Source organism: Garra rufa, chromosome 20 (genome assembly GCF_049309525.1).
Source record: "Garra rufa chromosome 20, GarRuf1.0, whole genome shotgun sequence".
Taxonomy (NCBI): Eukaryota; Metazoa; Chordata; class Actinopteri; order Cypriniformes; family Cyprinidae; genus Garra; species Garra rufa.
In genome coordinates this window covers 39,493,362-39,519,046 of record NC_133380.1, presented here as the reverse complement: position 1 = coordinate 39,519,046, position 25,685 = coordinate 39,493,362, and the positions used below count along the sequence as shown (strand labels likewise).

General features: G+C 34.4%; 1 protein-coding gene across 1 annotated transcript in view; it reads left to right on the top strand.

The window, feature by feature from the left end:
- Positions 1-11,179: 11,179 nt before the first annotated feature.
- Positions 11,180-25,685, top strand: part of kif21b (kinesin family member 21B) — an 81,866-nt gene continuing 67,360 nt past the window's right edge. Inside the window, exons 1-7 of the mRNA XM_073825445.1 lie at positions 11,180-11,401; positions 14,410-14,592; positions 17,759-17,908; positions 22,141-22,275; positions 22,632-22,826; positions 25,262-25,316; positions 25,370-25,397. Of these exons, the coding sequence (XP_073681546.1) occupies positions 11,192-11,401; positions 14,410-14,592; positions 17,759-17,908; positions 22,141-22,275; positions 22,632-22,826; positions 25,262-25,316; positions 25,370-25,397 (956 nt within the window). The 5' untranslated portion in view covers positions 11,180-11,191. The remainder of the gene's footprint in view (positions 11,402-14,409; positions 14,593-17,758; positions 17,909-22,140; positions 22,276-22,631; positions 22,827-25,261; positions 25,317-25,369; positions 25,398-25,685) is intronic.

The following is a 25,685-nucleotide window of genomic DNA, read 5'->3' as shown; positions in this document are numbered from 1 at the left end:
GCGCCAGTGCCACCGCTCACAAAACCTTGTCGCACCAGCAGACAAAAATGCAACCATTTGGTCGCAGTCTGGAGCCTTAGGCCCCGATCGCACCGAACGCACCGAGGCGCACAGCACTGCCTTTTTTGGTGACTTTTAATAGAAGAGCAGTGTGCTGCGTTTTTTTTTTATGTTGCTAGGCAACGACTAAAACAGCTGTCCTGTCAGTCAAATCAAAGGATTATAGCGCGAGCGCTCTAAAATCTTAGTTTTTTGCTGTTAAGTAAACTGTCATATTAGCAGAAACCCTAAAAAATACAGCTCCGGGTTACCCACGACAGACACCAAAGGTTTCTCCTCCATTTCTTGCAGTCTCCGGACTTTTTAAGCAACGGTAAACTTTCGTCACCACAACAGAAGGCCCGCCTCTCCATTCATTCAATTGGACAATGGAAAAGAATGCGAATGACGTTGGGCGTTTTTCAGCTCAAGAGTTGATTTTTTTTCAACTTCAGGCGCTCAGAGCGATCCTGCAAAAACGCGAGGCGCAGTAGGCGCATAAGCAGCGCGCAGAACGCTCACTGCCAACAGAAAACCATTCAAAAGAGGCGCCTCCGACTGCAAAAACGTGTTCGGTGTGATCGGGGCCTTACAAGCGCTTGTCAAAAACGCCCTTTTATTGATGTTACGGTCTCCTGTAGATTGTTGTTGTTCTTGGCTCTCTTGCTTTTCTTTTTTTGGCTGGCCCGGGCCAGTGTTAACGCCTAGTGGACAAACTAGTGCAAAAACAATTCAAGCCACCTGCGCGTACTTCTCCAATTGAATAGCCCTGACCTACGGCACGAATGGCGAATTGCAGCCGTGCCGATATACAGCCATATCTCACGTCTACTCATGTAATATTGCTCATATACACACACACTATGTATTTATTTTTAAATAAATGAATTACCTTTGCAATAAAATAACTGCTTTGTCACCACAATACGAGTGTCTCTCTAAGCTGTGCTGATGCCAATGGAGTACTAGCCTTGGCACACACATCCATGCCTTTTTGTGGTCTTGAGAGACTGCTTTTAAAGAAGTGCTCCTGTGTGTGTGTTCAACTGCTGAGTGAGACGAATACAAAACGTCTCTGCTGGAGACAGACACAAAGCCATGCAGCAGACGATCGCTCACTCAACTCCGTCAGATTATGGTTTGTTTGGGGAAGACCCTTGCGTCAGTTTCATAGTCGGGTGCAGACAATCACGTATGTGATCTGGCCGTTAAAGGGTCCGTCGTGAGAGGAAATGGAGGTCTGTTTCCTGCACTGCCGCCCCTCCCTTTTGACCCACTGATCTGTTTTTCCAGGCGCTGCTCACAAAGAGTGAAAGATGGGAGGAAGAGTTTGCTTTGGATTCGAAGGGGGAGGTGATGATGATGTCAAAACACAATCACACTTTACTACATACATATTTTCGATTTACTCTCTTCGTAACTCGTATGAACGTAAGGCCTTTTAGTGCCGCATAAACTTGAAAGGCTTGGTTGTAACAAAGAGTTTATTGCCAGTCGAATGGCTGTTGGCTTGGAGAAGCACGGGCCCTTTGGACCGGGGCCCAGATGAGATTCTCCATCCATAAACTCTGGCTTTAATTGGCGATACTCAATTGCCCTTTTGTGTAGGCGGCTTTGAGTTACAGTAGGAGATATCGGACTGAATATTTCCATAAAATTGACAGTAGTCAAGTCAAGATTAAACCCTGTTTGTTGTCAAGGAGACATTACCAGAGTGATCTTTGACTGGGGCGGTGTGTCTGTGTTTGCGCTCATGTGGCCTCTCTCTGAATTGTCATGTGATTAGACGGCCATCCTTGCATTTTTCTGTCTTTCAGATCCTGTTTTTTATTCTTGATCGTGCTCTTGCCCTCTTCAATTTCCTGGAAACAAAGCCCAGGAATGCTGGGTGGGCATCCAAATATGCACAGATATGTGTTTATCTTGGCCTTGCAGTGAAGTGCATCTAGCATACAGTGATATGGAAGCTTTCACCCAAAAATGAAAACACTGGCATCGTTCCAAACCTGTATGACTTTCTTTTTTTTTTTTCCTCAACACTAACACTATACATACAGTGAAAGCCCTCTGTGAAATGCTCACCAAAACTGGCAATATTCAAGTTTATAAAAACAAGCTAAAATGGTCTATACCTTAATGCACAATAATGCAAACATTAAAGCACTTCATATATGCATACAGTGTGTGTATATACACTGCTGCTCAAAAGTTTGGGATCAGTAAGACTTGTCATTTTTAAAGAAGTAAAGAAGTTTCTTCTGCTCATCAAGGCTGCATTTATTTGATCAAAACACAGAAAAAAACCCGTAATATTGCATATAACAGGATTCTTTGATTTAATAACAAGTTAAAAAGAACACTATTTATTCAAAATATAAATCTTTTTGAACAATGTAAATCTACGCTATCACTTTTTATTAATTGAACACATCCTTGGTGAATATAAGTATTAATTTATTTTTAAAAAGAAAGAATAAAAATGTACTGACCCCAAATTTTGAACAGTACTGTATAGTAGGAAACCTTTCTATTTTAAATAAATGTTGTTTGTTTTAACCTTTTATTAATCGAAGAATCCTGAAAACAAATATTACAGGTTCCAAAAAAACACAACTGTTTTCAACATTGATAATAAATCAGCATATTAAAATGATTTCTGAAGGATCATGTGACACTGAAGACTGGAACATTTGGCTTTCTATCACAGAAATAAATTCAATTTTAAAATGTATTCACACAGAAAAGTGCTATTTAAAATTTAAATAATATTTCACAATATTACAGTTTTTTTTTCTGTATTTTTGATCAAATAAATGCAGCCTTGATGAGCATAAGAAGCATCTTTCAAAGCCATTAAAAATCTTACTGATCCTAAACGGATCGTTTGAGTGGCAGTGTATATTATATATACACTACCAGTCAAAAGTTTTTGGACGGTAACATTTTTTTTGTTTAAAAAAAAAAGTCTCTTCTGCTTACCAAGCCTTATGCATTTATTTCATCCAAAGTACAGCAAAAGCAGAACAATGTTTAAATATTTTGACTATTTAAAATAGCTGTTTTTTTTTATTTGAATATATTTTAAAATGTATTCATTTCTATAATTTGTCCTCCAAAAAATTGACTGGTATAGTGTATGTTACAAAAGCTTTTAATGTTTTCTGAAGGATCATGTGACACTGAAGACTGGAGTAATGATGCTGAAAATGTAGCTTTGATCACAGGAATAAATTACATTTTAAAATATATTCAAATAGAAAACAGTTATTTTAAATAGTAAAAATATTTCACAATGTTACTGCTTTGCACTATATTTTGGATCAAATAAATACAGGCCTGGTGAGCAGAAGAGACATTAAGTAAAAAACATTAAGTATTTCTGCTTATACATGACCTCATTTCATAAATTCTATACCATTCAAAAGTTTGGTGTCAGTAAGATATAGATTTAAATTCTAAATATGACTAAGTAATACAATATTGCAGAAACGGGGAACATAATCAGAAAAATAAAACTAAATTAATACTTTCATTCACCAAGGACACATTTAGTTGATAATAAAGAAAAAATAATGTTACAAAAGGTTCCATTTCAGGTAAATGCTGTTCTTTTGAACTTTCTATTAATCAAACAATCATAAAAAATATCAGTTTCCACAATAAATCAGGTCAACTGTTTTCAATATTGATAATAGTATTTTTTTCACTTGAGCACCAAATTATCTTAGAATGATGCATGTGATGCTGATACTGATACTTAATAATAATAATAATAATAATAATAATAATAATAATAACAGAACACAGTATTTTTGAACAGTATTTTTGGTTTTAGTGTATTTTTGATCAAATAAATACCACCTTGGTGAACAACAACTTTTTTCAGGATTATTTGATCAATTAAAGGTTCAGCATTTATTTAAAATAGAAAGGTTTTCTAACAATATACACTAGTGTTCAAAAGTTTTGGGTCAGTAAATTTTTATTCTTTCTTTTTTTTTTTTTAAAGAAATTAATACTTTTATTCACCTTGGATGTGTTAAATTGATAAAAAGTGATCGCATAGATTTACATTGTTAGAAAAGATTTATATTTTGAATAAATGCTGTGCTTTTTAACTTGTTGTTCATTCAAGAATCCTGAAAAAGTATCATAGATTCCACAAAAAAAAATAATTGGCAGCACAACTGTTTCCAACATTGATCATTCTAATAATAAATCAGCATATTAGAATGATTTCTGAAGGATCATTTGACACTTAAGACTGGAGTAACAGCTGATGAAAATTCAGCTTTGCATTGCAGGAATAAAATACATTTTAAAGCATATTAAAATAAAAAACATTATTTTATATTGTAATAACATTTTCTGTATTTTTGATCAAATAAATGCAAAACACGGCTGTAAAAAATATTTCTGGTTTTACTGTATTTTTGATCAAATAAACATAATAAATTTTATAAAATATTGAAAAATCTTCACCCCAACTAAAGCTGTATTATATAAAATATGTAGTATATAAAAGCATAAGTAAAAATGTATTAACTATATCTAGTTTGTAACATTGTGTCACTTCCTGATGTTCTTTCACATACTGTTTAAAAGTTAGGTGGTTTTTTGGCTTTGAATAATTACAGCAGGTGTTGAATATTGGAAATAACTTTGCATAGGAAAGACTTGAAGGCAGTGTTACAGCACTAGACTCATGATGACGCACAGAAAGTTTCATGGCTATACCATGGAAATAGTGTGAGGGTTTTTTGTTTTTAATTATTTGTTCTGGTGTTCTATTTTGCCTCTTCAAAAAATGTCCCATTGTAAATGCATTAATATTCCTACTCTATTGGCACACCTCTGATGCTGTCGTCTACTATATAGCACCTAAAATCAACTATATTAGTTTTAATATGCAAAAAAAGCTACTTTTAATGCGTTAAAGTGAGAAAATGACTCTTTGTGGTTATGGTGGCTTCACACTGACCTTAGACTTCAATAACTGAAGGATGTGGCAAGAACTTCCCTCTGTGGACCAGGAAGTGCAGTCAGAGCAGACTGATGACACACTTCCTTTTGTTTTCTTGTACGCATAGACAAACAAACACACGCAGAGGCAGCAGGCGGACAGATGCGTCCCGCTGTCATGTGTGTGTGGAGCGTTTCTGTCACGACTGTCAGACACACATGATGGATCACTGTGGATATTAAAATGCAAGGCCCAACATCTGATTTCTTGTTTATGAATCTAATTTAGAGCCACTGAGATGCTTGAATCATACTCTGAATTGCGCCTTGACACAACAGTGTGTCAAATAGAAGTTGCTTAAGGGGAGACACTGCAGGCAAAAACACTGTTTTTTCATGCACCTATCAAGTTTGAGATTTTGGGCTTTTTGGTTTTTCATAGTGTTTTTCGGACTAGTGGAAGGAAAAAACATCCAAAAAACACTGTTAAGTGTTTCTTTTATAGCACTTTGTCTATTTGTGTCAATAGATTTCAATTACAATACATATTTTTCTCCTACACTGAGTCATAAATCTCCACTTCAGTAGCACTTACACACACCAAACTTTACATTTTTATTCCTGTCTATATTCTGAAGGTTTTTACACGGGGATTTGTTTATATATAATTTGCTTAATTTTATACAACACCAAAAAAATGGTAAAAAATATACTGTTTTCTGTCCGTTCTAAGTTTTTTCTGAATTATGTCATGACGAAATGAGATACCCAAAATTGCATCTGTAAAAGTAAAAAAAAATAAAAAAATTAAACAAGGATTTTAAAACTGACTTCATCCAGTGTTTAGATTTTTATACTAGAAATGTATGCAAATTAGCAGATATTTAATCAAATAATGGCTTATTTGCATATTTAAACCTAACGTTTTAGAAAACTTGTAATACAAAAAATATTTAGCAATTATTAAAGCAATCAACTGGGTAAGTAAAGTGACCCTATTTTTTTTTTTTTCATTTTTTTCAAGGATATACTTTTTGTTTTTGTTTTTGTCTCTGACTCATCTAAAGATGCTTTTGTGTTTGGGATTAATCATTTTGCATAATTAAAACTTGATAATAACACCGATAGCGTTATCAGTCCTTATTTAGAGCAGCAAACCCTATTAAAACTCCAGGCCCTGTGGGAATGAAATGTCTTTGTTCTGCGAAACATCAACATAATTATTTAGCAAAGTGTTAATAATCTCCTGGAGATGTTTAGTATTTTATCTCACAGGAAATTTCCTTTTTCAAAAAATCAAGCCAGTAAGGATGCGCCTGATCTGAAAACAGTTTGGATGACTCTGTTGGATGATTTCAGTGGCGTAAGCTGGTCTAGGATCAGGTCATCGGGTGCCCGCCGATCAGGGGTGTAATCCTCCAGCGTGGGGTTATTTTTAGCGTGTGATCCTCTCAGGGGAACGCCTCATGTGTTGTGTTTGTCCTCCTGATCAATGCGCTATAGATTACGCTTCCCCTGACTGTGGAACGGGATAAAAGAAAGAGGCTAAAGCCCAGCTGAGGCCAAAGAGAGTGGATATGGATGGATGTGTGTGTGAAGCAGAAGGGATGCATGTGTGCTCTTGTTAATTGATTATTCATGGTTCTCTCTCATTTCCTGCCACATTCGGCCCGTTTGTGCATCCCTCACAGCTGTAGACGCTAATGATCAATGGAACACACAGAATTAGGGCTCAAATGTGACTAACATATGCTGGGACGTGTCTGCTACTGACAGTGTGTTTGTGGTGTGTTTAACGTTTTGCTGATCTTGTAACACAAGAGCCTTCTTCGCAGTTTGTGGTGTGTGTTTGTAGGTGGCTATGCAAAAACGTCCAGTTTACCGCTTAAGTTTGCGATCAGATTTTTAATGTGTTTTTTCTTATGCTCAAGGCTTTGTTCATTTGATGAAAAACACAGAAATTTTTTTGAAATATTATTACCATGTAAAACAACGTTTTTCTATATTGATAAAAATTTAAGTTGAATTTATATCTGTAATTAAAGTTGAATTTATATCTGTAATTAAAGTTTTTTGGAACCTGTAATACTTTTTTTCAGGATTCTTTGATCAATAAATGGTTAAAAAGCTGCATTTATTTAAAATAGAAAAGTTTTCTAACAATTTACACTACTGTTAAAAAGTTTGGGGTCAGTAAATTTTTATTCTTTCTTTTTTTTAAGAGATTAATACACCAAGGTTGTGTTAAATTATTAAAAATTAACAGCATAGATTTACATTGTTAGAAAACATTAATATTTTGAATAAATGCTGTTTTTTTACTTTTTAACTATTCATCAAAGAATCCTGAAAAAAAAAGGTTACAAAAGAAAAAAAACATTTGATAATTCTAATAATAAATCAGCATGTTAGAATGATTTCTGAAGGATCATGTGACACTTAAGACTGGAGTAACAGCTGATGAAAATTCAGCTTTATATTACAGGAATAAATGATATTTTAAAGCATATTAAAATAAAAAATATTATTTAATATTGTAATAACATTTTACAATATTACAGTTTTTTCCTGTATTTTTGAGCAAATAAATGCAGCCTTGATGAGCATGAGAGACTTATTTAAACAACATTAGATATCTTACTGATCCCAAACCTTTAAGCGATAATGTGTGTATATATAAAAACAGTGTTATTAAATGTAATAAGTATTCATGAGATTATAAGGTGAATAACTGATGCATTAATTTTTTTTATAATGCATTATATATAAAGGCTTCAAGTAAAGTGGTACCGTTTATATTTTTGTCATTTACCAAATTAAATGTAATTAATTTAAATTTTTTTTAGCCGACCTTAACTTACACCCTAACCCTAGTGCTAAAATAAAATGCACATTTTTAGAAATCAAGGTTCCCTCAGTAGTTTGTCTCTCTTAGAATATTTAACAGAAAAACAATAAGAACATACATAAATATTTAGTTTGATAAATTGTATGTGATAAATATTTATTTATAAACGTGTCTATCAAAAGTACTTTTTATTTATTGATAAAAATGAAAAGATTAGTACTTTGGTAAATTGCTATAAATAAACTGATTATTGATTGCGTAATATATATTCTTGGGGAGTGATATTTTAAAGAGAACAATTAAATCTAAAAATACAGAGAGTTCTCTTTCAGGGTAGGGTTAGGGTGGGGTTTGGGTTGTTCTGTAATTACTTTGTATAAAATAATAGTCTAAGCCTATGGTATGTCCTCATTTATATAAACATGTATATGTGTATGAGACAAAGAGAAGGTCAGTCCCTTCCTTTGTGTATCTGTGTTGGGCTAAACAGATGTGTGTGTGTGTTTATTTGTGTTATGAGTCGGTGTGTATCAGAGACGGAGGACAATAGGGCTGTTGTCAAGAGCCGTGGGGTCTAATTCAACTTAGTGGTCATTACCATACAAAACCGGCTTCCAACTAGATTATCTGAATAAAATATGAATGGCGTCTGTCTATTGCCTCTCACCAGTGCTTGTTTTTAGTTTTAGCATGTCGCTGTAGGGTTTGCTTGCATTTTCTGGATGATTGCTATTGTCCAGTTACACCTTTTGAGAAAAATAACAAACCATTAAAATGTTTTCAGATTAAAAAAAGATTCCAACTAAGGCAAGTTGATAATAAAAAGGGCAGATTGTTCCTCAGCTGATCTGTTCACTTTGTCAGTTTAGTCTGACGTATCAGTGAGAAGTGTCTGTAGTAGAGATCAGCCCATCACAAATGCCCCAAGCAAAGCTAATTAACTTGATTCCATTAATTGTTTAATGAATTAGTCGGTTTTTAGCCTGGAGATTTCATTAACCTTGATGTTAACTTCACGAGTGTCCGTTAATGAAAGTGCTTTAACCTGTAGATGTTTTTACTGTATAATAATGCGGTGAACAGCACATATGTGACCATGGACCACAAAACCAGTCATAAGGTTAAATTTTACAAAACTGAGATGTATGCATCACATGAAAGCTCAATAAATAAGCTTTCTATTTATGTATGGTTTGTTAGGATAGGACAATATTTGGCCGAGATACATCTATTTGAATATCTGGAATCTGAGGGTGCAAAAAAATCAAAATACTGAGAAAATCACCTTTAAAGTTGTCCAAATTAGGTTCTTAACAATGCATTTTACAAATCAAAAATTACATTTTGATATATTTACAGTAGGAATTTTACTAAAAATCTTCATGGAACATGATCTTTACTTAATTTCCTAATGAATTTTGGCATAAAAGAAAAATATAAAATTTTGACCCATGATATGTATTTTTGGCTATTGCTACAAATATACCTCAGCGACTTAAGACTGGTTTTGTGGTCCAGGGTCACATATGTGCTAATTTCCTCGTCTCAGAATTACTGAGATTGCGTGTTTCTTGGGCAACTAATGCTAGTTTGGTCTCTAAACACAATATTCACACTCTTACTAGCTTATTTAATTTGTCTGCTAACAATGGCCAACAGTGCTTGCACATGCACTTTTTCGTAATGCAAAGTAATGCAAATTCCCACCACAGTATTATTTCCAGCACATCTCAGATTCTGTGATGGAAATGATCCTTTGCCTTGGTAATGCTAATTTCATAGCAAAGATTTTATGTATCCTAAATTTAAGGGTCTGTCAAACCTGTCAAATTTGAGATTTTGGGCTTTTTGCAGACTAGTGGAAAGAAAACATCCAAAAGACATATTTTATAGCACTTAATCTATTTGTGTCAATAGATTTCAATTACAATCCATATTTTTAAAGGCCCTTTTCTCAAAATGAGTTTTTTCTCCTACACTGAGCCATAAATCTCCACTTCAGTAGCACTTACACGCACCAAACTTGACATTTTGTTTCCTGTCTATAAAGGTTTTTACAGAGGGATTTGTTCTTATACAATTTGCTTGATTTTATACAACATTTTACACCAAAAATGGTAAAAAATACATGGTTCTGAATTATTATTTTATGACAAAATGAGATGCCCAAAGTCCCCTCTGTAAAAACATTTGACTCTAATATGTAAAATAAATAAAAAATTAACAAGAATTTCGAAACTGACTTGATCTAGTGTTTACATTTTTGTACTAGAACTGTATGCAAATTAGCACATATTTCATTAAATAATGGCTCATTTGCATATTCAAACCTAACATTTGAGAACTTGTAATACAAAAAAATGTTTGCAATTATCAGTGTAATCGATCAACTGGGTAAGTAAGGTCATAACTATTAGTTAATTTTTTTAACCTATCCACCTGCAGTGTCTTACGTTAACAAATTACACAATTAAATTTTTCACTGAAATTTATAATTTTACAATATTATAGATTGATTGGAAATGATGCACAATACAGAGTGATTTTTTGCTTTAATTTCTCATATCTCCTTCACATTTCAAACTAAAATCAAGCATACTCTTCAATGATAATGTTTTGTCCTTGAAAAATACACTTGTGAAGAAGCAAAATTGTTCTGTTGTGAAAATAAAAATTAAGTTTTTTTTTTTAAAGACTTATCAAAATAGATTCACATTAAAATAAAAAATAATTTAAAATAATTTGTAATGTTTTTCTTGGTTCATTCTTTGTTTATATTATACTTTTTTTTTTTTAATTGATGGATTTTCTTAGTTTTTAAAATTCTGGGTTCAGAACAAGAGTAAAACAATACAATATATTGATAAAAAAAATCTTCGTATGACAAAAAAGTTTCTCTAAATTTAATAAAAACTGAATGAGTTCCCTGGTAGATTTATTTTAAACTAAATTTTATAAAAGCTCTAAATTACATGAAAGAAAATGACAGGAGCTTTTTAAAATAGTTTGGTAGCTACTTTACATATTTGAGGTCTTTTGTATTTATCTGTCCATTTCTTTTTTTTCTGTTTATAATGTCTTAATTTCAGATAAAATTTCATTAGATATAGGAGTTGGCTAGCCGACCAGTCAATTCTCTGACTTTATGAACATTGAACAATTGGTTTCTTGGAAATTGCTAGTTTATGTGGCAGAAGAGACTGTCAAATCTGTTAATTCGCGCATGACTTGAATGCAGCACATGTCCTTGATTCTTTGTCTTTGTTAAAATATGTTGTCAGTTTTTCTTCTCTTCCCCACTTAGAATTGTGTTTTGCTCTTTTCATCAGGATCCGGCCACAGATGGCAAAGGAGAAGATTGAGGGATGTCACATCTGCACCTCCGTTACTCCCGGGGAGCCCCAGGTGCTCCTGGGTAAAGACAAGGCCTTTACGTATGACTTTGTGTTTGACCTGGATGCACATCAACATCAGATCTACGCCGCCTGCGTTCAAAAGCTGGTCGAAGGCTGCTTCGAGGGATACAACGCGACTGTCTTTGCTTATGGACAGGTAAGATCTACCACACTTAAACACCTGATAAAATGACGTTTACACGGATTGTAATGTAGAAATGGCAGATGAGTTGTTTGTGATGTCAAAAATAGGGATGCACCGAAATAAAAATTCTTGGCCGAAGCCGAACGAAATGAAACACTGGGCTGAAAGCCGATTACCCAACACGGTTTTTCGTTTTTTTTTTTTTTGTTTTTTTTTAAATATGTATTTTGCCCATTTTTCCTACCATTGCATAAAATAAATAGCCAAAATGTGCTTTTTACAGTTTTGTCTTGCTCAATTACAAAACAAAAATTAAAAAATATTTACTTAACGCTGAACATTTTTAACATTCTAGTAGACATTATAGCCTACCAACAAAACACAATTTAACTTAAAATTAATAAGCCAGTAAAATAATATGTGACCCTGGACCACAAAACCAGTCATAAGGTTAAATTTTACAAAACTGAGATTTATACATCATTTGAAAGCTCAATAAATAAGCTTTCTATCGATGTATGGTTTGTTAGGATAGGACAATAATCTGAGGGAATACCAGAAAATCACCATTAAAGTTGTCCAAATTAGGTTCTTAACAATGCATTTTACAAAACAAAAATTACATTTTGATATATTTACAGTAGGAATTTTACAAAAAATCTTCATGGAACATGATCTTTACTTAGTTTCCTAATGATTTTTGGCATAAAAAAAAAATCTAAAATTTTAACCCATGCAATGTATTTTTGGCTATTGCTACAAATATACCCCAGCGACTTAAGACTGGTTTTATGGTCCAGGGTCACATATTCTTTGGCAATTTATAAGACCCCCCTCTTGAATCAGGCATGTGTTTTTAATGTACAAATAAATGCAGCCTTGCTGAGCAAAGGAGAATGTTAGAATAAATGTAAGGAGCTGCTGCAGCGCTGTCAGAATAAATACAATTGATGCGTATATTAGAAAACATAATGTTCTGTAGTTTATTTACTAATGGATGATTTCAGTCATCATACAGTAACCTTTCTCTTCTCATGGAAGGCATGCGATGCGATACTAAACGGTTTGAAGCTGTTGGTGCTTGGAATGATTTTTGCGTCTTTCTCAGACAGTTTTAAATGCTTCCACACTCCGCACATGTTTGCTGCATTAGTGCACTCCTCTATTTGATCATGTCACATCGTTGTTCAGTATCATTTATTCTGCCTTTTGGCCAAATAATTTCGGTCGTCAAGCATTTGGTGCATCCCTAGTCAAAAATGGTTGAAAGATCCACACACTTTACCTGAATCATATCAGAGCTCTCCATATGGTCAGCTCATTGATTTCTCTGAATAAGTATTAACACTTCACTGTCATTCTCTTGTGACCCCTGTGACCTTTCCCTCACGCCGTTTCGTGCTGCGACAGCTGTGATGGGTGTCTCTGTGAGTCGAGCCTCACACGGGCCTCTCAGTTGGCTTGTCACACACTCTCTTCTCGTTTCGAGTGCTTATTGTGCAGCGGTCAGGGTTAATCGCTCCAACTCTAACTCTTTGCTAGATAATGCATGAAAGGAGATGTAAGCCCACTAAAACATGAGAGGACACGTGAACACCTGAGAGGAGCTGTTCTGCTAATGGGCAGCTCCAATGCAAGAGACACAAGCATTATTTAAAGGGACAGTTCACCCAAAAATTCAAACTTTGTCATCATTTACATACCCTGAAGTTGTTTCAAACCTGAGTTTCTTTCATCTGTTGAGCACAAAATAGATACTTTGTAGAATGTTGGGAACCAAACAGTTGACAGTAGCAACCGATTTTCCACTGAAAAGTACTATAGAAACCAGTGGATACCGTTGAAATGTCTGCATTTGTGTTCTATCTACTGTGTCTATCTAATTTTATTAATAGTATATGCAATTGTTTCTTGAACGTTATCATTTTCTGAATATTAAGCACTGATGTTGCTGTAACGTGCCCAAGAACACCTATAAGAGTAGCTTCAAAGTTTTGGTGGCTTGAAACTTTCTAAAAATGTTATAAAATACCTTTTTAGGTTCTTGAAACTTAGAAATCTTCAATGGAAAACTTAAACAGATTGCATATCAAAAACTTTGACACGAAGGACAAAAAGCAGCATGCATGTGAAATAACTAAATTTGAACTTCCAAAATGCAGTTTAAATGCAGCTTCAAAGGGCTCTAAATGATCCCAGCCAAGGAAGAAGGGTCTTATTTAGAGAAACCATCGGTTATTTTCTAAAAAAGATTTAATTTATGTACATTTTACCCTCATGCTCGTCTTTTCTAGCTCTGCGTCAACTCTGTATTCCGGTTCAAGACAGTTAGGGTATGTCGAAAAACTCCCATCTCATTTTCTTCTCTAACTTCAAAATCATCCTAAATTGCTGTTTTACCATTTTTTGTAAAGGGTATTTGATCTTCTTTGCACGTTCACTTTATAAACACTGGGTCGGTACTTTTTTGAAGTTAGAGGAGAAAATTAGATGGGAGTTTTTTGACCTACCCTAACTGTCAGAAACAGGAATACACGCAGTTTACGCAGAGCTAGACGAGCATTTGAGGTTAAAAAGTATATAAATTCCTTTTTTTTTTATAGAAAATAATTGATCGTTTCGCTAGATAAGACCCTTCTTCCTCGGCTGGGATCGTTTAGAGCCCTTTGAAGCTGCATTTTGGAAGTTCAAACTCGGGGGCACCATAGAAGTCCACTATATGGAGAGAAATCCTAAAATGTTTTCCTAAAAAAACATAATTTCTTATCAACTGAAGCAAGAAAGACATGAATATCTAGGATGACAATTATCAGTAAATTTTTGTTCGGGAAGTGAACTTCTTAAAAACACAAATAATTAAAAAAATGCATTTCAAGATTCATCATCTTTTAATCACATGTTGTGTGTTTTTTGGTGGATATATGAATGTATATTGTGTGCTAACATTGTATATGTTGAGTTAATTAGTATTCTTCATTGTGCATTGTAATAGGTTTTGTGTGTTTTGATGTTTGTTGCAGACTGGTTCAGGAAAGACCTACACCATGGGCACTGGCTTTGATGTATCCGTGTCGGATGACGAGCTGGGCATCATTCCACGGGCTGTGGGACATTTCTTCCAGGGCATCCAGAAACGCAGACTGGAGGCACAGAACGCCGGCATGCCATTGCCAGAATTCAAAGTCAGCGCCCAGTTCCTCGAGGTGAGACTCTTTAGTACATTGGCCAAACTTATAGAACTGTGGGTTTTTGATTCTGTAGTTTTGCTGGTATTTATACGGCCTTATAAAAAATATTTTTTTTTGTGGTTAAATTCTATTTTTATTTTATATTTTAAATTCTGGTTTTTATTTTTTTCAGTTTTATTTTTTTATTAATCAAAAAGCATGTCTAATTAATTTAAATCACAAAGCGATACAGTTTAACAATGTAATGACAGTTTAAAGTTTTAACAATCAAATCATATTTTAGCCCTCTCTGTAAAAACATTTACTTTTTTTTTTAATTCTGTGTTTTATGTTTGAATATTTCTGGATTACATTTTAATTGCATTTTAATTAGCAAAAAGCATGTCTAATCAATTGACCCCCCCCCCCCCCCCCACAGAAATTTTGTGTTGTGTATTTAATTTTTTTGGTAATCAAATGAGGTCATAAAACATTCCTTTCAATGAAATAAATTATTTGAAAAATTAATATTTTAATCATTTTAAAGTTAAACGAGCCCTTTCATATTTTGGCAAACAAAAGTGCTGTACAAATACAAAATACTGTAGGTTTTTAAATTAAAAAACATTCTTTGATTATTCCTTAAAAAAAAAAAATGTGACCCTGGACCACAAGACCAGTCTGAAGTAGCATATTTGTAGCAATAGATAAAAATACATTGTATGCATTGTATTTTTCAATATGCATTGCTAAGAACTTTGTTTGGACAACTTCAAAGGTGATTGTCTCAGTATTTCGAATTGTTTTCAAATATCTCATCCATTGTATATTGTCCTATCCTAACAAACCATACATAAAAAGATTATTTTTTCCAGTTTTTTATATGATGTGTAAAACAGATAAAAAATATTTTACTACGATAAAAGCAGATTGTGGAGACATTTCAATTGTCTACGATAGGGCTGTGCAATTAATCGAAATTCGATTTCTGCTTCAAGCGATCATGAAAATGCAGTAATCGAGATGAAACGATTATTGCGCCCCATTACGCCCCCTTTCCAGTGGTGCGCTTTCGCTCCTCTATAAAAGCCTAATTTCTCATGCAAATCAGCAAAATCATGTAACATGACTGATGACTTTCATAAAACGGGACGTGCTTGATTTATTAATGTTTCCTTGATGATGTGTTTTTAATAGCGCGTAAGAACTTGTAAACATGGTGTGCGCCTAAACGGTGAAATACACACAAAAATATTTCAAAATGTGGCGTTTGGTGATTATTCATGTGAACCCTTGTCAGTTATGTCTTAAATGATCATAAACAGTTGAGAAGGAAAATATGTGTGTAACAGTAGAGTGGATCCGTGAGGCTCTTAAAGCGGCGACAAATAATATTCCTTCTGCCGTCTCTGTGCCTAATATGAATAAAACGTAAAAATACAAAGAGAAAAATCTCTCGCTGCTCTTGAATGAAGGACGTTTGTAGTTTTAATAAGAATCAAAGCATGTTTAACTATTACAGTGAAGACGCTTTCACATGGGACGCGTCAAGCGGTGGAATCTCTGCGCGGCTGCCGCTTTCTCTCATAGTGAAAGTGTTTTGCGGTCGAGCTGGTGTTCGCGGTCTCGGGGTAAACGTATTGCAAACAACAAGGTCTCATTTTACTTTGCAAAAACAAAATAAATGAAACGTAATGAAAACAGGCTATTATATGTGTTATTTGCTATTTGTCATTTTATGGGACAATGACTAGCGGAGGTTTCATGTAAGACATAGTTTACTAAGATATTCTACACATAATTTTATTTTTTACCTGCGCAGACTATACTACACGCATTTTCTGGAGTTTTTTTCTTTATTTATAGCCTTTCTCCGTATTTTATGGATCATACAGCTCCCTTATAGCCTATTTTAAATGATCTTGATCATGTTTTCAACACTCCGACATGCGCTCAATGAAATGTGCTTTTGGTTGTTAATAAATCTGTGCGGTAACTGCTTAAATCGTGGCTGCTGCTCATAAAACGATTACAATACATCTTCGGAGGTTCCTGAATTAAGAAATGTCTGTTCCAATGTGTGACTCGAAAAGCGGGTGAGTCTGAAGCACGAAACTTTTAACATGCACCGTGACTGTAATAATGTTTTGTCTGTAATTTTTTTTCGCGTGACTGTAAAACCAAAATGCTGTCGGATGTGAAGACGGGGTATCTTTAATTTCAGTTTCAGCCGAACTCATGTTGCTCTACTAATATTCAGTTCAAATGATTTCTGCATCTGATTCTGCAATGAAAGCACAAGCAGCACTTTTGCAGAGAAGGAGACGTCGGCAGCTCAACCAATAGGATTAGACTGTCGTCATATCGTAAATGTATCGTCATCACTCTACGATACATATCGGAACATTTTTGCATCGCGAAATATCGTACCACGAAATATCGTTACATCCCTACTCTTTACTCATTTATCTGGGCGTCATCATGTGGTTACGGTGCAGTTAGACAGACTCGACCTGAGTGTGATTGAGAGGGATGTGCTCTCGATGACATGGAGAAAACCCCTCTCAAGTCTATATTTATTCGATATCAGTCATTAGGCGGGAAGGAGGCGCTCCGCTGCCAGGGCGCACAGACAGCAGTGTAGCTGAAAAGCGATTAGCCCCTTCCTCGTGTAAAGTCCTGGCTTAGGTAATGAGGTTAAACCTGTAACAGGGCATTTTAACGATCCGTGCCGCTTGCTGTCTGGCATAGGCTGCTGTTTGTTCAGCAGATTCACGGCTCACCGTGGGGAATAACTCCACAGATTTGTCTCGAGTTCTGCCGCCGTCTCTTGGGGTGGCTTTAATAGGCCATTTATTTCATTAGTCTTGTCCTTTCCAGAACTCCTTTGTGCACTTTGTGCATTGTTTTTTCCATGTTAGCAGTTTGATTTATTGTTTTGAACCCTAAATTGATTTTATCAAGTCCCTCTGTGTCACTTCCTCAAGCAAGGGAAGCTGGGAGCTGCTTGTCTTTTTTCATTCTCTCTTCAGTTGCGGTTTTGCTCTGATGTTGTGAATTAGGTTACCATTATTTATCATTCCCTCGTCCGTCGGCCTGTGTGGTCTCTGGGATTCCCGAGTCGAACGTGCAAGGCTCTGGCCCTTTGACCTCTTGACCTTTGCACTCTGAAGGTCACAAAGTATGTGTGTTTGTCTTGCAGCTCTATAACGAGGAGATCCTGGACCTGTTTGACAGCACACGTGACCCTGAGGCTCGAGGCAGGAAGTCCAACATTAAGATCCACGAGGATGGGAGCGGAGGCATCTACACCACAGGAGTGACCTCACGGCTGGTCAGCTCAGAGGAGGAGGTCAGATATCTGCCCATTTATGGCCTGAGTTCAATTTATTTAGTCACTTGAAGTCAGCTTAAAATTGACATTAATTGCTTTTTTAAATGCCCTTGTGAACGCTTCATCAGTGCACAACATTCTAGAAAATAATAATAAAATATAAAGGTAAACTGTGACTTTTTATCCCACACATTTTTACTTTTTTTTTTTTTTTTTTTCAGAATAGCACAAAAAAAATGGTCAGAAATAAACTCACAAATTTTTTTTCAAATGCTTGTTACCATGTTGCAATTCTGAGAAAAAAGAAAAAAGGGTATTAAGTGGTAGTTTAAAAAGGTAATTGCTGCAAGATACTTCTAATAGTTTTAATCACAATCAAGCTAACTATATTTAAGCCAACAATAAATGTGGAAAACACCATAATTTTAATAGAGTTATGTCAGAAATGCATGGATTGTTAGCAGCATTTAATAAATATAATATATTGTAAAATTATTGTAAAAAAATTATTTTGTATAGCACTATTATCACTGCAAAAAGAGATGTCTGTGCATAGAGGAATAATAATAATAATAATAATAATAATTTATTATAATTAGTAGTAGTAGTGTTGAAATTTAATTTATACATCATCTGAAAGTATATTAATAAGCTTTCCATTGATGAATATAGTTTGTTAGGATAGGACAATATTTGGCAGAGATACAATTATTTGAAAATCTGGCATGAAAAATACATAATTTTGACCCATATAATGTATTTTATGCTATTGCGACAAATACACCCGTGCTACATAAGACTGATTTTGTGGTCATGTTATATTGTTAAATGTTGTTTATAATAATTAATATAAAAATATACTACTACTACTATTATTACTACTACTTCTACTACTAAAATTAATAAAAAAAAAAAAAAAAAAAATTAATTTTTACAAAATTAATTATTATTATTCTAACATTGTAATGCAATGTTTGATTTTGTCGAGTACAGAGTTACAAAAAAGTAGCTTGTTGCTGGAAAAGCTACATTAGCTGCGTTTCCATTACAGATTTGCGCAAAACTTTGGTGCTGTTTTATAAATGTTGAATAAAAAGTATTACGAAATGACGGCATTTCCATTAACCGATGTTATGAGACTGAAACATAAATTTTTTTCCTCTCGCGATAAGTCATGGCAACAGATTTTTGTGGGATTTTGCCTATATTTAATCGAATGTGACCTGCAAATGCGAAAAAAAAGTTTCCATTGCTGTTTTGCGAAATATTCCTTTTTGAATTGCCTGAATAACCACCTCATGTGAGCGTAAAAACTTTTTTGGGTTATATGGGATTTTTTGCGCAATTGATACGTTTCCATTAGGCATATTTTCAATTCGCAATTTCAATTTGTGCAATTTAAAGGGTAATGGAAAAGCAGTGTTTTGACAACAGATACTAGCCGGGTTTCCATCCAAAGTTACGAATTTAACTTATGTGCAAAATTGGAATATCGTATAAAACATTTGCGAGTAAGCTCCCTTTCCATCCAACAAGTCAAAGAGAACTAAATCGTCACTTCCTGATAAACTGCCACTATATATCACTAATAAAGTAGGAAAAGCCACATAGTATAATAATTTTCTTATATAATAAATGACTTGCACCTCGGAGCGTGCAGACGAAACACAGTAAATGCGGTCGTTGCTTTTGGAGGTACACTACAAAAAATGCTTTTCTTACTTAGATTTTTTGTCTTGTTTCCAGCCAAAATATCTAAAAATTCTTAAATCACGAAGGATTTTCTAGATGAGTAAAAATGGTCTTGTTTTCAGAAAAAACAAGTCAAAATTAAGTGCATTTTTACTTGAAACAAGCAAAATAATTTGCCAGTGGGGTAAGAAAAATAATCTTGTATTCTGTTTGTTCTAAGCAAAAACTCACTTAAATTTGACTTGTTTTTTTCTTACTTGTCTAGAAAATCCTTCTTGTTTAAGAATTTTTAGACATTTTGGCTGGAAACAAGACAAAAAATCTAAGTAAGAAAAGCATTTTCTGCAGTGTAGATGCCTGCTGTTAGGGAACGCAGTCGTGCAGGAAAGTTCCTGGAAGCAATTATAACATTTCATAGCAACATTTCAGATGCTGTGGAACGAGATCGGTCCCCTGGTTAGTCAGGTTTTGCCGTCACACAGCACAAAGTCACGTGATTTTTTTTTTTGATGCATACAGTGGAATTTATTCGGCAAATGAGTTTCCATCTCCCATTATTCACATTAACCCTTTTTTGCACGAGTCAAAAACCACCTCAAGTGAGCGTAAAAACCTTTTAGCAAATGAAGGCATTTTTATTTGAAATGTGACATTTCCATCACTCGATTCTGATGCAATGCTTCAAAATTCCATTGAAGAACCTTTTTGTCTAAATGGTTCCATAAAGAACCTTAAACATCTGAAGAACCTTTCTGTTTCACAAAAGGTTCTTTGTGGCAAACAAGGTTCTTCAGATTATAAAAAGATAAGCAAGAAATGGTTCTTTGTGGAACCGAAAATGGTTCTTCTATGGCATCGCTTGAAAGACCTTTTGAAACACCTTTGTTTTTAAGAGTGCACTGTCACAGTTCCACCCTTCATTGTTTCCCATTGATTATTTGTTTTCATTTAGAAACATGACAAATGACAGCAGTGAAATGTATTGTGAATCAAATTTTTTGGCTTCATGTTTATGTTTTAAACAGCTCTTATTACCAGTGTTGGGGGTAACACATTACAAGTAATGCGAGTTACGTAATAATATTACTTTTTCCAAGTAACTAGTAAAGTAACGCATTACTTTTTAATTGACAAGAAAATATCTGAGTTACTTTTTCAAATAAGTAACGTCAGTTACTTCCCCCCCGTTTATTGATTAAAAGCTCTCCTGTCCCCATGTTGAGAGAAATTGTGAGTAAGATGTTACTTTAGATCTAGAATAAATGTGAACATGCATTAATTCATCTCACTCACTAAAAAAACAGATACAGTATTCCTCAAAATGAATAAAAACACTGAAATTCAACGCAAACCTGCAATGATAAAATATTTTAAATAATACAAATATCCTTTATGTATTTAATCCCTTTTTATTAACCGACGTCTTTGCTGCCGACCTTCGATGATCCAATTCATCCATACTAATAAGCAAAAATGACTCATTATAGTCTAACATGTTGCTTTTTTTATTGCTAAAGAGTTGACATTTTTTCGTCTGCGGTCTACTATACAAATGCACTGCAAAAAATGCTTTTCTTAGATTTTTTTTGTCTTGTTTCCAGCCAAAATATCAAAAAATTCTTGAATCAGGAAGGATTTTCTAGACGAGTAAAAATGATTGTCTTGTTTTTAGTAAAAACAGGTCAAAATTAGGTGAGTTTTTGCTTAAAACAAGCAAAATAATCTGCCAATGGGGTAAGAAAAATAGTCTAGTTGTCTGCTTGAAATAAGATTATTTTTCTTACCCCATTAGCAGATTATTTTGCTTGTTTTAAGCAAAAACTCACTTCATTTTCACTTGTTTTTACTAAAAACAAGATCATTTTTACTTGTCTAGAAAATCCTTCCTGATTCAAGATCTTTTAGATATTTTGGCTGGAAACAAGACAAAAAATCTAAGTAAGAAAAGCATTTTTTGCAGTGTGTGAATTTACTGTTCTGGTGTAAAAAGGCTTTTACATTTGCCAAAAATAGAACTTTTTATATTAAAAACAAACAAGCAAGCCCTGCCCAGATTTAAAAAGTAACGCAAAAGTAACGTACCACATTCCATTCCATAAAAGGTAATTAAGTAACATATTTAGTTACTTTTTTAAAATGCAAAAAATACAAAGCAAAATAATCTGCCAATGGGGTAAGAAAAAAAATCTTATTTCAAGCAGACAACTAGATTATTTTTCTTACCCCATTGGCAGATTATTTTGCTTGTTTCAAGCAAAAACTCACCTAATTTTGACCTGTTTTTACTAAAAACAAGACACTCATTTTTACTCGTCTAGAAAATCCTTCCTGATTCAAGATCTTTTAGATATTTTGGCTGGAAACAAGACAAAAAATCTAAGTAAGAAAAGCATTTTTTGCAGTGTAGGGAGTAACTCAATATTGTAATGCATTACTTTTAAAAGTAACTTCCTCAACACTGCTTATTACTTGATGACTTGATTACAATCGAAAGCTTTTCTGACTGGAATCACAGCACCCAGTAGATGTTTGTGTCAATGCTTGTACTTTCTCCTCAGCTGCTGCAGTGTCTGAAGCTGGGCGCTCTTTCCCGCACCACCGCCAGCACACAGATGAACGCCCAGAGTTCCCGCTCTCATGCCATCTTCACCATCTACCTCTGCCAGATGAGAGTGTGCCCGCAGCCGCAACTGGTACGGCACATCCACACATCAGTCGTGAGCCTCTTTACGTGCTCGCCAAGGGCATCTGACAACACGTGCGAATATTAATTAAAACCGCACACATCGTGCTGAAAGCTGCAACCTAAACTACTGGATTAGAAAGCCATTAACAAGTTTAAGCAAGTCTCAAGTTCTGCAGAATTAACATTCATAGAGCTCAGACTGCTGTGGTGCAAAACAGAGTAATTATATAAAACCACTGGCATCAGAAACATCAACACCGAACATGTCAGAGCACACTGAAAATGCAGGAACGCTGAAGACTGTGCTTGTAATTTCACATGATGCTCGTGTTAGTGTCTTAACGCTGTTATTGTTTGTTCCAGGTGAATGGAGAGATGAACGGTGACTCTGATAGCTCCATCTCTCAGCCCGAGTATGAGACGCTCACTGCTAAGTTTCACTTTGTGGACCTGGCTGGATCGGAGCGTCTCAAACGGACGGGAGCCACAGGAGAGAGAGCAAGAGAGGGCATCTCTATCAACTGTGGCCTGGTATGTGTGATTATTAAAGCTATAGGGGCTTTTCACTGGGTTAGTTATAGGAACTAAATTCCAGGACGGTCCCATAAGAACTACATTTTCCCCTAGGGCCATTTTTCTGGTAATATTTTGCAATCATTTCATCTGAAGGTGATTTGCATTGCCCTGTTGCTCAAAACACAAAGTTGCGATGTGTTTTGATGGAACTCCAGACAGAAAGCAAGATTTAGTCTGTCATTTGGCTTCAGAACTTTTTCAAAATCCTTGATATTATATTTTAGGTAACACTTTAGAGCAGGTAACACCTATTAACTATTAACTATGACTTTTCCCTCAATACATTCCTAATTTGCTGCTTATTAATAGTTTGTAAAGTAGTTGTTAGGTTTAGGTATTGGGTAGGATTAGGGATGTAGAATAAGGTCATGTAGAATAAAGCATTAATAGGTGCTTAATTACTGCTAATAAATGGCCAATATTCTAGTAATATGCATGCTAATAAGTCATAGTTAATAGTTAATAGGTGTTACCTATTCTAAAGTGTTACCATATTTGATTTTATTTTATTTTTTGTTGCAAAGTAAAAATTGTAGCATATTTATTTTACTCAAATTTGTTGTGAGAAGACTGTTTATGTACATAATAAACAATACAATTATATTAAAATTATATAAAAAAATATATAATTTGTTGTGAGAATACTGACATCCAACAACATAAGGCACATCCACCATAAATCCTTGTTAATACTAATACCAAATATATGTTTTTAGTTAAACGTGTGTGTTTTGTTTGCAAATATTTCAAATATTGATACAACCCCTGGCAAAAAATATGGAATCAACACACTAAGACTTTGTTTTCACTTCATAGCAAATAAACAAAGCACAGATATGGCATAATTTTGTTTATTAATTCAACATTCTGGTTATGTGAAACATACCTCAAACAAAAGAGATTAAGCTCTTTTAATTGGTGGAAAATTATATTCCATATCAAGCACAGGAAACAATTCTGGAATCATTCAGTGTTTAGGAAAGAATTGTGGAATCATCAACCAAAAAACACAATTAGTACTTTGTGGCTCCTCTTCTGGTATTTATGACGGCCTGAATTCTTTAGGGCATGGACTTCACTAATAAAAAACAATATTCTTCATCAAGCTGGTTCTAACTTTCTTGAGTAGCAGTTGACGGATCAGCTTTGCAAGATGGAGTCATGGAGCAGTTTTTCAATTTCCAGCATACATTTTCAATCGTATTGAGATCTGGACTGTTTGGGCATGTCATTGAGTTGATTTGCCTTTTCTTGAAGAAGAGCTTTAACACTCTTTGCTCTGTGGCAAGGTCCATTATCATACTAACATCATCACCAAACTTCTTTTCTATTGATGCAATAAGAAAAGTGTCCAAGTTTCAGTGTAAACCTGTGAATTAACTGTTGAGGTAAGGATTGGCATTTCCTCTGGTCTTTTACCTGACATGCAACTCCATATTAGAAATGAGTTGAGAAATTTGATAGTTTTCTTTAGGCATCATCTTTATATATTTCATTAGAACGGCACAAGACGAAAGTTCCAGCATCGTCTCCTTGTCCATTGCAGATTTGTGATTCATCACTGAATATTACTTTCATCCAGTCATCCACACTCCATGACTTCTTCTCTGTGGCCACTCTAATCCTGTTTTCTTTTGTTTATGTGTTAACGCTGGTTTTCATTTGGCCTTTCTTTATGTAAATCTCATTTCATTCAGCCGGTTTCTTACAGTTATGTCACACACATCGACTCCTGTTTATGCCCATTTGTTCTTCATTTGTTTTGTTGTGCATTTTCTATTTTCAAGGCAAATTGCTTTGAGTTTTCTATCTTGACGCTTTGATGTCTTGATCTGCCTGTATGTTTCGTTTTATAATCTTTCCATTTTGTTTATACTTGCACCAAGTTTTAAAACCAACTTCCAACTTAGATCCTCCAACTTCTTTTGCCACACTCCATGATGGATTTCCATCTTGAAGGAGTTTTATAATCCTTTCCATCATTTCAGCTGACAGCTTTCTTGTTGGGTCCATGTTTCCTTACAATTTGCCAAGTTCAACAGATTGTTTAGGTCTGTAAGCACTCTCTTTTAACTGCTGGCTAATTAGCATTTTAGATATGTTTAGATATTTGTTTCAGAAACCTATATCCATATTTCCATAATTTTTTCCTCTATTTGATATGGAAAATAATTTTCCATTAATTCAACTATTTAAATTTTATTTGTTTGAGGTATGTTTCACATAACCAGATTGTTGAATAATTAAACAAAAAATGTGACCCTGGACCACAAAACCAGTCATAAGGTTAAATTTGTCAAAACTGAGATTTATACATCATATGAAAGCTCAATAAATAAGCTTTCTATTGATGTATGGTTTGTTAGAATAGGACAATATTTGGCTGAGATACATCTATTTGAAATCAGAAATCTGAGGATGCAAAAAAATCAAAAAGACTGAGAAAATCACCTTTAAAGTTGTCCAAATTAGGTTCTTAACAATGCATATTACAAATCAAAAATTACATTTTGATATGTTTACAGTAGGAATTTTACAAAAAAATCTTCATGGAACATGATCTTTACTTAAATTCTTAATGATTTTTTGCATAAAAGAAAAATCAAAAATTTTGAACCATACAATGTATTTTTGGCTATTGCTACAAATATACCCCAGCGACTTAAGACTGGTTTTGTGGTCCAGGGTCACAAATGTTTTGTGTCAAATCTCTGATTGGTTTATTTGTTTTAAAGTAAAAAAAATGTAGTGATTCCATAATTTTTGCCAGGGGTTGTAATTTGTCCATGTGGCATCATTAATGCTGGTTCATTCCTCTTTTGGCGCATAAACATTATATTG